General features: G+C 40.9%; 1 protein-coding gene across 1 annotated transcript; it reads right to left on the reverse strand.

Annotated features, from left to right (window-relative positions):
* Positions 1-1,351: 1,351 nt before the first annotated feature.
* On the reverse strand, positions 1,352-10,962 carry LOC100075461 (synaptonemal complex protein 3-like). The gene is made up of 7 exons (XM_029078671.1): positions 10,605-10,962; positions 9,489-9,632; positions 7,152-7,230; positions 6,962-6,996; positions 4,520-4,628; positions 2,927-3,026; positions 1,352-1,453 (listed from the first exon to the last, which is right to left on the reverse strand). The coding sequence occupies exons 1-7, from the start codon at positions 10,960-10,962 to the stop codon at positions 1,352-1,354; spliced, it is 927 nt and encodes a 308-aa protein (XP_028934504.1).
* Positions 10,963-11,432: the final 470 nt, after the last annotated feature.

An 11,432-nucleotide genomic window follows, 5' to 3' on the forward strand; every position in this document is an offset into this window, starting at 1 on the left:
TTGTCCCACATGGGACTCACAATCTAAGAGGAATTTTAACAATGTTTAACCTAAACCAAGTGGACCGTACATATCTGGGTAAACAAGACGATCATAGTACTTACCCTGTCCAACAAAAGCTTGCCTTGTAATGTTAACATTTTTTCCATTTCATTTTGTATATTCGTCAAAATGACTTTTTCCTTCTTTTTCTTAATAGCCTAAAAATGAGAATATTTCTGTTAAGTCTTTTTTGAACTTTCAAAGTTGCAAGGTCATAATTTTCTACCTAGCCATCATCTCAATATTCAAGTCATGTTCATAAATTATCCATTTTACTTAGCATTTCAAAGAATTTGGCACTCTGAAATGTGTAAACTACCTACCTCAATGAGTACTTTTTTTTTTTTTTTCAAGTTGGAATCTCCTGTCAAAAATTAGACCAGATGACTTCATGAGCCTGCAGCCTGGTAATGAGGATTCCCAGGCCCCTATGCTTCTGGTGCCTCTTCAGCCCCTGCACCAGTCCTAGATGGGGAAGTCTCAACAGCACGGTGATTGCTTAATTTCTCCCATCCAGGCTGCAGGCCTTTCATCATCTGGACAAGGGGACTGGCAACCCCCATTTTGCTGAAATGTTCCATTATTTGCAAAGATTTTTTTCCACAGTGAACTCCATGAAATGTAAAGTAGGTGACTATCAGTACACCTTCCCTAAAGACAGGCTGTGCTAGGAGTTCAGGTCTTTCTGGGTGTTTCCTTCCCCCACCTCCCATCTTGGAGGTCTATCTAAATTACTGGATTTAGAACCAGATGAAATCGGACTCCTTCAGCTCCAAATTCATAGATTTCCAATCCCCTGAAGTCTACCCAAATGTTAGATTTTGGACCCATGCTACTTAGTACCTACCGATTTGTGGATTGATAAACTACTTATGGACTCATTTCAGTTAAAGATCCACCTATTACCTGGGAGATTTAAATATACAGGGAAACAGGATCTCCCAGAAACTCCCAGTGGGGCATAAGCTAATTTTCTCCACAGGCTTCATGGAAAGGTTTTGTGTACCCTGCCATGGCTCAGTGGAAAGAGCACGGGCTTTGGAGTCAGAGATCATGGGTTCGAATCCTGGCTCTGCCACTTGGCAGCTGTGTGACTGTGGGCAAGTCACTTCACTTCTCTGTGCCTCAGTTACCTCATCTGTAAAATGGGGATTAAGACTGTGAGCCCCACGTGGGAGAACCTGATTCCCCTGTGTCCACCCAGCGCTTAGAACGGTGCTCTGCACATAGTAAGCGCTTAACAAATACCAACATTATTATTTGTGATACTTTACTGAGCTGCACACCCTGGAAATGGCAATAATACAATTCACCATACCTTTATAAATTGGTCATACTTCTGCTTAAATGCATCCAACATGTCTTGATTCACGCCTGATTGTTGGGAAACACTTTGTTGATAAAGCAGTTCCTAAAATAGAAACATAAAAGTAGTTGTGATGTTTTCTGTTTTAGCAAAAGAAAATTCAGCTGGAGCCTTGGAAACTTTGGGTTTTTTTTAATTTGCCCTTTTTTTTACTCATCCCTTGAATAGGCAGATTAACATTTCTTAATTACATCTACAGCAGAGGGTTGAGTTCTTGCAGAAACACACCACCACCTGTGTAGTTAAATCAGTAGAATTTGTTGAGTGCTTTCTTTTTGCAGAGCATTGTATTAAGTGCTTGGGAGAATACAATACAGAGTTGGTAGACATTCCCTACCCACAATGAGTTTATCGGCCTAGAGGGGGAGAGAGACATCACTAATTTATAATGTATAATCTAAAGATGATAGGCTACTGTATTCTATTTTTAATCCTAGTTAATCTTCCCTATTGCTCCAGTCACTTTTTACCCTCAGCCCAGAAGTGCAGTAGCAGCCGCAGGACATCCATCAGGCTCCCCTCACCATCAGGAATCAACCCTGCTCTCTGACTAGTGCCCCTGACTTGCCCACATGACTTCTGGTTAACATCAAGCTATTTCAACATAACACAGACAGCATTGGGCCCTCATCTATTTGGTAAACCACTGTTGAGGATGATACACAGACTGGCTTAGGTGGATCTTTTCTACTTCCTTCTGAAGCATGTACGCTCCTTGTGGGAAGGGATCGGTTGTACTCTCCTAAGCACTTAGTACAGTGTTTTGCACACAGTAAGTGCTCAGAAAATACAATTCAATTGAATTCTATCAACTCTACCATATTGTACTTTTCCAAGTGCTTAATACAGTGCTCTGCACACAGTGCTCAAAAACATTCATTAATTGATTGATAAGCAAAAACACAGGATAATGTTGAAAGCAACTGAGAAGGATGCAGAGCTCAAGCTGCATGAGATGAGATGACATATTTGTACTTTAGGCCAAAGAAAACATAACTCACAACATAGTAAAATAGGCACATTTCAGTGAATAGTGTCATTGGCCACCATCTTTGATTGCAAGTCAGTGTTTTTGATCTGCATGTCCCGACAGTAAGGCTAACATTCTAAAATATCTATTTAGTCCTACTTAAACCACTCCAAACCCTTCAAAAATGAGGTTTTCTCACCCAGGCACAAACACCCAATTGCATTTTGCTCTCTAGGGATTAAAGCTTGGGATATGTGCCAGAAGGGTACTTCTGAACTGCAGGGCCATGGAACTGAGCTGTATAAGTGAGCTACCACAGATCGACAAGATTCCTGATTACCTGTTGAGGGAAAACGATAAGGTGCACTGGCATTTTTGTCAGCAATCATGTAGCTAGTGAATTAGAGAAATAAGTTGTACCTGGAATTTTTCCATGGTCTTCCACCAACCCCCCAAAAGAGTCGCTGTCCTGAGCTGTCTATATTTTTTGGTCCTGATTATATTTTAGACATAGCAAACTCATCTTAAAAGAAATAAGGTATACTTACAGTTACACTCTTGTACAATTCCTCAAATATCTGAACTGTCTCATCCTCGTACTGAAATGCATTCAGGAACTCCTGCGAAGAGTTTTCTTTGTTCTCATCCCTGAAAATGCAAAGTAACCAGATGCTATTATTATCACTATGAAACAGACATTTCTGGTAAATATTAAGATATAAATACAGCCGGACCTCCTCTAACAACTTTGCAGTACACTGTTTTAATAGAATGCTACTGAAGGCTAAGAATTAGGAATACTGGTTATATATTGTGGGAGTTAGGAGTCCAAGTTCTAATCCCAGCTCTAACACTGGCCTGCTGTTTGACTGGGTATATTACTTATCCTTTCTTTGCCTCAGTTTCCTATTCCCTACAGTGGGGATAAGATAGTGAGTCCCACGTAAGACAAAGATTGTGTTTGATCTCACCATCTTGAATCTACCTTGTGTATGTATCGCATGGTACATGCTTAATAAATACTGTAATAAAACAATAACACAATCCACAAATCGGTGAACACAGGTGTTGTAAATGAAGAAACGGTTGCTCTCGTGAGTGTCACTGGTCAAAGTGAGTATGCTAACACAATTTTTTGGTGACACTAGGTTTTTTATGGTATTTAAGTGCATTCTATGTGTCAAACACTATTTTAAGTGCTGGGGTAGATACAAGAAAATTAGCCAGAGTACAGTCCCTGTCCGGCACTCTAAATTGGGTATTTTAAGAACACAGCTACCCATGTAGGAGAACTGACTGTATCAAAGCAGCCCAAAAACTTACAGAAGAAACCATGAGATTTTTTGAGGTTTATAACACTTTCATTAGAGTATTACTACTTGATATCAGCAAGTTTAACCTTGTCTATGGTCAGAGTATAAATTAAGGAGACAATCATTTGTGCTAATGTGCTATTTATTGATTTTTACAAATCTTTTTGGTCCACACACAAATCTCCCTAGCAGTGACAGTGAAGATTGAGGATAAAGTGGTGGATGGAGAGGAAAGAAGCAGTGTGGTCTAGTGGATAAAGCACAGGCCTATGAGCAGGGGACCTGGGTTTTAATCCCAGCTCTACTACATCTCTACACTGTGACCATGGGCCAGTCACTTACCTTCTCTGTGCTTCAGTGATCTCGTCAGTAAAATGGGGATTAAGACTGGCTTAGCACAGTGCTTTTCAGAGTAAGCGCTCAGTAAATACGATTAATACATTTGAGGCAGACCTGAAGTCTGTACACATATTTTCATGACCAATAAATGGGCTATTTATATCTGCCCCATAGTGAGACCAACCCCATTAAATCCTAACACTGGATTTTAGCTTTTGTTGTCAACAAAATACCAAGTTGTATGGGTCTGGAGAGCATAATATGAAATAAGAAGAGGGAGGCTTCTTTTCACCCAAAAGGGTGTGCTGCTGCTAAATCCATGGTGTTTTCTAGGTGAGAACTGGGCTCAAAGTGTTTTGCATAGAAATAAAGGCCCACAAAAACTCATTATCTCCCTCCAGAATACTTGTAGGCATGAAGAACAATTAAGCAACAGGGCTGATCATCAAATAAAAACACCACGGAGAGGCACCCCATTGCAAATCTTACCTTTTTTCTTGCTCATGTTGCCCAATATTCTGGGTACTCACTTGGAGTGAAGATTTAATATATTGTTCCAATCTTTTCATCACTTCAGGAAGTATCTTGCTAGTATCACCTCCATTGAAATAGACAGTCGTTAAAATCTCGTTATGTAAATTAATTTTGCTAAATTCTATTACACAGGAGTCAAAATTGGCATTAAAGTTGAATCATCAGTATTAGACCAGAGTAAAAGTGTACTGGCTCGATTGATTCCACAAGGCATGAACTTTCCCTATTTGAAAACTTTCTTCTAAAAAAAATAGTTTCAGGTGGATTGAAGACTTCTTTAGCTTCAGACAGGCCCTTTCTAAAACTTGAATGAAATAAACAGATTAGATGTGGTCCTACACCCATGTGGAGCTCAAAATCTGAGATCTGAATTAATGAGATTTTATTTCTCATTGCCCAGAGTTGGGAAGAAATTAATAAGAACAAAGGCAAACACAAACCCACCCATCCACCAATCTACATATCCACTGATCTGCTTCTACACCAAGACGGGGCAAGACATGCTAAAAAACACTGATGGCTAGGTTGTCAAATTATATATCTATGTGAGAAACCCCATCTAGAACCCATGTAGACCCATTTCAGAGCCACACTTAGCCTTACATCACAAGTGAATTCAGATAAATGAAATGCAATCATAACTTTATCAGAACTGATAACGGTAATGAGTATATAGTCTTATTCTGAATTCCATTTTGGCTACCAAGGTATATATATTTCTGAGTGACTGGAAGCAATGAAGCAACCAGCAATTTCAAGCCAACTGTACCTTTTGCTGGCCTCAGCATCCTATTCATTGGGTTTCTTTTTGCAAGATGCTCATTAGCATTTCACAGGGAACCTAATTGTAACTATTTATTTACAGTTCAGATCCTTGTATAATGCTAATAAATTACTGATAAAGTAATCCATGAATTAATGCAGTAACAGCATAAGGCACAATGGATATCTAAGTACAGTATGCACAGTATTTTAAACCGAATTTTAAAAGTTACTGTAATTGTGATTTTCCTAATTACTTGAACATAGAACAAATTTAGGAAAACTTTTTGGAGCACAAATCTTCTTAATCCAATGTGAAAGAGGGCACAGATGCTAATTCCTTTCAGTCCTATAACGGTATCCATAAGAATTTAATTTAGTTTTACACGACAGAACAGCATAAAATAAGAAAAAAATTGTGTTTTTGCTAGCATTAGGTTCATCAGGGAACCTAACTTCCACAACTGGGAAGTGTAAACTCTGTATCACATTTACTCACAAAATTGCCTCATCTGGATATTTTAGAGGAAATTAAATATTTTTTAAACCATCTAACTGTACTAACTGAAATCATAACTTTGCCAGAATTGATGATGGTAATGAGTATCTGGTATTATTATTCTCCTTCCATTTTGGCTACCAGGGTACATACATTTTTTGAGTGACTGGTAGCCAAAGCTACTTGCAATTTCAAGCCAATTTTGCTTTTTTGCTGGCCTCAGCACCCTATTCATTGTTTCTTTTTAATGGATGCTCATTAGTATTTCTCAGGGAACCTAACTGTAACTATTTACTTACAGTTCAGTTCCCTGTATAATGCTAATGAACTACTGACATAGTAATCCATTAATTAATACAGGAATAGCATGAGGCACATTGGACATCTAAGGACAGGGCACACAGTATTTTAAACCAAATTTTTAAAAATTATTGTGATTGTGATTTTCCTAAGTAACTGAACAACATAGACAAGCTTAGGAAACTTTTTTGGAGCACAAATCTTCTTAATCCAGTGTGATTCAGAATGCTAATTCATTTTAGTCCTATAACGGTATCCATAAGCACTTAATTTAGCTTTACTAATTGTGTTTTTGCTAACTGTACGTTTATTGGGGAACCTAACTTCCACTGCAGGGAAGTGTAAACTATACCTTATTTACTCACAAAATTGCCTTTTCCTCATATTTTAGAGGAAATTAAATATTTTTTACACCACCTAATTGTACAGAGTGTTAGTTTGGGGGAGGAAAAGCAAGAGGGTGCAAATGAGTCACAATAGTTGGGAGTTGCTGATTCATTAAAGACTGTAGAAGGGTACAAACGGAACAACACAGCACTGGGGAAGGGGAGGGAAGTTAATTTGTGGGTGACTATTTTATGCAGCACTTAGGAAGGTGCAACAGATGTAAGTGGCAGCCAACTTTCAAAGCATATGGGGATTTTGTGTCCTTCACGACAAACGTCTGACATATAATCATTTCTATCATCCTACCAATTTTGGGATAGTCAAAAGGATGCAAAAACTTATGATCCAAATTTGACTATTTTTGTTCCATGGTTTTCTACTTCTAATTTAAGGTACATAGTTTACATACAAAGCAATTTTTTAAAATATAATTAATTTTCAAAACATACCTTCAAATCCATCCAGCAAACTTTGGATTTCAGCCCTAAAAGAATCATATTTTTCATTATTATAAATTGAAAATAAAAGTATATGCTACTGCATCTTGGAAAAGATAAATTCTATAAATATTCTAATCTATTTTACTATAAGTCAAAGTGTTTGTTACTTGTTACAACTTAAAAGTTCTAAGCAATTTACCCCAAATAATCCTCATCCATTTCACTAGGAATATCTCCAGGATTTTTTGTTTCAGTCTCATCAGCCACTGAAGTCTGTCCTAAAATGACAGAACATAAAATAATTTATTTTGCCAGGTCAGCAGATGTTCCTGTTGAAACAACTGAAAGTCAGAAAGTTACCTAGCAGTTTTATATTATTTAAGAGGAAATACAAGTTGCTTACCAAGAAACATTTTTAAGCACAAATAGCATTTCTATTTTGACTTCTGAAGGGGATTCAAATTTTAGAAGTTTTAAAAAAATGATGGTATTTATTTAGTACTTACTATGTGCCAAGATATGAGAAAATCAGGTCACACCCAATCCCTGTCCCACATGGGGCTCACAGTCCAAGTAGGAGGAAGAACAGATTAAAGTGAATCCTCAACTTTACTGATGAAAAAACTGAGGCACAGAAAAGTTACGTGACTTCTTCAAGGTCATACATTGGGGACCTGGAAGATCCAGGATTGGAAACCAGTAGACATCTGTTTGCAAAACAGCTACTCCCCCAAATGCCAAGTTCCAAATATTATTGGGACAATTATTTTAATTTCTGGGTCTTCATCCAAGAATGTCAATGTTTTTTTTTTTCCCTACCTGGTACTTCAATCTTCATATATTAAAAGTTCAAGAAATTCAAAGACTATAACAAAAGTTCATTAATTATGGTTTCCTCTTCAATCTATCCTATCTTGAAATATTGAATACTTGGAGGGTATTTTGAATGAGACCTTAAAATCCTCAAGATGTTTGTGAAACCCAGAAATATACGATCTCTCTCCATTGATTAAGTGCATCTCTGAAATCCAGAGCCTTGCTCACTTCTCAGCAGTATCAGCAGTTTCCCGAGGCTGCTGGGAGTTGTTCGGTGAAACTACCTTATGCACAGTAAAGTGCCATTATCCATCATACCATGATTTCCCATTCCACCCAAACCTGAAATCTTTTACAATGGATGGCAAGAAAAGAGAGAAGAAAAAGAGCTCTGTGAGCCCCACCCATCTGTAACTACATCTGCTTGGTGCCATCTCATTTTAGCTGATGCTTGGTATCTGGGTAGATGAAGAGCCTGCCCTGACAGTTCAGGTCTCTAATAAGGTTATCTTTCAGTTTAACTCAAGGTCTCTTAGGAAACCTTACGGCATACTTACTTCACACAATGGGGGTGAATAATAATCGTTACTGATTATGGTATTTGTTAAGCGCTTACTATATGCCAGCCACTGTACTTAGGTGCTGGGGTAGATACAGGCAAATCAGTGTGGACACAGTCCCTGTCCCACATGAGGCTCACAATCTTGATCCCATTTTGCAGATGAAGTAACTGAGGCACAGAGACGTTAAGTGACTTGCCCAATGTGACAGAGCAGACAAGTGGAGGAGTGGGGATCAGAACCCATGACCCATGGAGATGATTACAGTTTAGCTGCGTGGCTCAGTGTAAAGAGCCTAGGCTTCGGAGTCAGAGGTCATGAGTTCGAATCCCGTCTCTGCCACATCAGCTGTGTGACTGTGGGCAAGTCACTTCACTTCTCTGTGCCTCAGTTACCTCATCTGTAAAATGGGGATTAACTGTAAGCCTCACGTGGGACAACCTGATTACCCTGTATCTACCCCAGCACTTAGAACAGTGCTCTGCACATAGTAAGTGCTTAACAAATACCAACATCATTATTATCTGCCCTACTGTACTTTAAGGCATACTGTACTCATTACTGACTTTTGAAGAGGGCTAGGAACAAATAAAAGCCCACTAATCTTATGCCCCCTAGGAAGCCTTCTTTGACTAACCTCTTTCCTCCCCCACCCCATTCTCCCTGCTCTCTGCACTGTTTATGCTCTTGGGTCCAGACCTCGTAAGCACTTTAATACTCACCTAACCCCACAGCACTTCTGTACATTACCCTTATAGGCCCTGCTTTCCCTATCTGTAATGTATTTCTCTCCCACTAGACTGTAAGCTCCTTGAGGGCAAGGACTGTGTGTTTCCACCTTGGTTGAAATGTACTTTTCCTGGCACTCAGTACAGAGCTCAAACCACAGTAAACCCTCAATAAATACTATTGATTGAGGTGGGGTGGAGTGTGAGAGGAAGATATGTAGTATTAAATACTGCAATCTACTATACATTATATTCAATTGTGTTTATTGAGCGCTTACTGTGTTCAGAGCACAGTACTAGGCGCTTGGGAGTATAGATATAACAAAAAAGACACGTTTCCCTGCCCATAACAACCTCACAGTCTGAAGGGGGAAAGGATCATTAATATACATACATAAATAATAAATAAATTACAGGTAGCAACTACTTTACCTCTTTCAACATCCTCCTGTGATCCACTCAGATCTTCATTTTCTTCTTCCTGAAAGGCACCTGCATCCTGCTCCTTCATAATGGTTTCATCAGACTTCATTGAAGGGTTTTCCCCGTTGGTTGTCATTATGGAGGAATTTCTCACTGTAAAAATATCGATAATCACTTAAATTGCGTTTATTCTTTATTTTAAGGTAGCATAACTTTGAAATTTGAAAAAAAAAAATTTTAGTGAATTCTTTACATTTCAAGTTTCAAAAAAGATCAAGGCATCTTTGGGGTCAATCTCTAAATCTTTTAAAAAAAACATGCTCTACCATCAAAAAGTAAAGCTACAGAAGCCACATTGCTGCTTAAACTCTTTAAATTTTAGTACTTTCCGAGAAGCTCCTAAAAACAAGCAAATAAAATACTTTGTCCATGTTCATTCCAGGGGAAAAGGGGGTTATGGAACACTTAAAAACGGGAATTGGGAGAGGATTTGAGTCAGAACCACAATACCGAACTTTTGGGGGGACCCTCTGAGATCGAAATGATAATAATAATAATAATAATGTTGGTATTTGTTAAGCGCTTACTATGTGCAGAGCACTGTTCTAAGTGCTGGGGTAGATACAGGGTAATCAGGTTGTCCCACGTGAGGTTTACAGTTAATCCCCATTTTGCAGATGAGGTCACTGAGGCCCAGAGAAGTGAAGTGACTTGTCCACAGTCACACAGCTGACAAGTGGCAGAGCCGAGAGTCGAACTCATGACCTCTGACTCTCAAGCCCAGGCTCTGAAGCCGTTGGCCTGAAGCGGCCAAAAAGTTTAGAGCCCCGCTCGGACAGACATAACCCATCTCACACGGCCATGATCGGGGAAGGGCCGGGAAGACGAGGGGCCACAGCCGCCATCCCACCACCCACACACTGAGCTTTTAACCCCGAAAGCTGGGAGACGCCGACACTGCCAGAAGCCGAGGGGCGTCTCCCTCACTCCAAGCTCTCCGAGGCTGCGAAGCGCTGAGGACCTTGGCGCCTCCCCACCCTGCGGGGCCTTGCCGGGGGCGGCTGGGGGTGGTGGGTCGAGGAGCTTCTCGTTCCCGTTAAATGCCGAAATAATAAAACGCCGCACCTGCTGAAGGCCGGAGAAGAGGGCGACGAGGAACGTCGGGCTTCGGGAGGTAAAATGGAGGAAAGGCGAGCGTCAGGGGGCTTCCGGTGGGCAGGTCTGTGGCCGTTAACGGCTGGTAGAGGACGGGCCCGAGGCGCGTGACGAGGCGAGGCGCGCGACGAGGCGAGGCGCGCGACGAGGCGAGGCGCGCGACGAGGCGAGGCGCGCGACGAGGCGAGGCGCGCGACCAACGGTTCCCCCCGTTTTCGCGCCCAAACCTCCTTGGCCAACGGCCCCCAACCGTCAACCGTTGGCCAGAAAACCTGAGGGGATTGAGAGGGGAAGGCAGAGGATTAAGGATCCCCCTCCTGGGTGTCATCGCTTTTTCGATCAATCAATCAACTCAATTATCATGTTGGTATTTGTTAAGCGCTTACTATGTGCCGAGCACTCTTCTAAGCGCTGGGGGAGATCCAGGGTCAGCAGGTGGTCCCACGTGAGGCTCGCAGTTAATCCCCATTTTCCAGATGAGGGAACTGAGGCCCAGAGAAGTGAAGCGACTCGCCCACAGTCACCCAGCTGACAAGTGGCAGAGCTGGGAGTCGAACTCATGACCTCTGACTCCCAAGCCCGGGCTCTTTCCACTGAGCCACGCTGCTTCTCTAAATTAGCGTCCTAAACTAGGTCCTGGGGAGACTATAATACGATAGAGTTGGTAGACGCCATCCCTGCCACAACCAACTTACCTTCTGAGGGGAAGATGGGCATTAAAACATGGCTGACATGACGGCAAGGGCCCGGGCTTGGGAGCCAGAGCACCTGGCCTCTAATCCCACCCCGTCACTTGTC

The sequence above is a fragment of the Ornithorhynchus anatinus genome, chromosome 14 (genome assembly GCF_004115215.2).
Source record: "Ornithorhynchus anatinus isolate Pmale09 chromosome 14, mOrnAna1.pri.v4, whole genome shotgun sequence".
NCBI lineage: Eukaryota > Metazoa > Chordata > Mammalia > Monotremata > Ornithorhynchidae > Ornithorhynchus > Ornithorhynchus anatinus.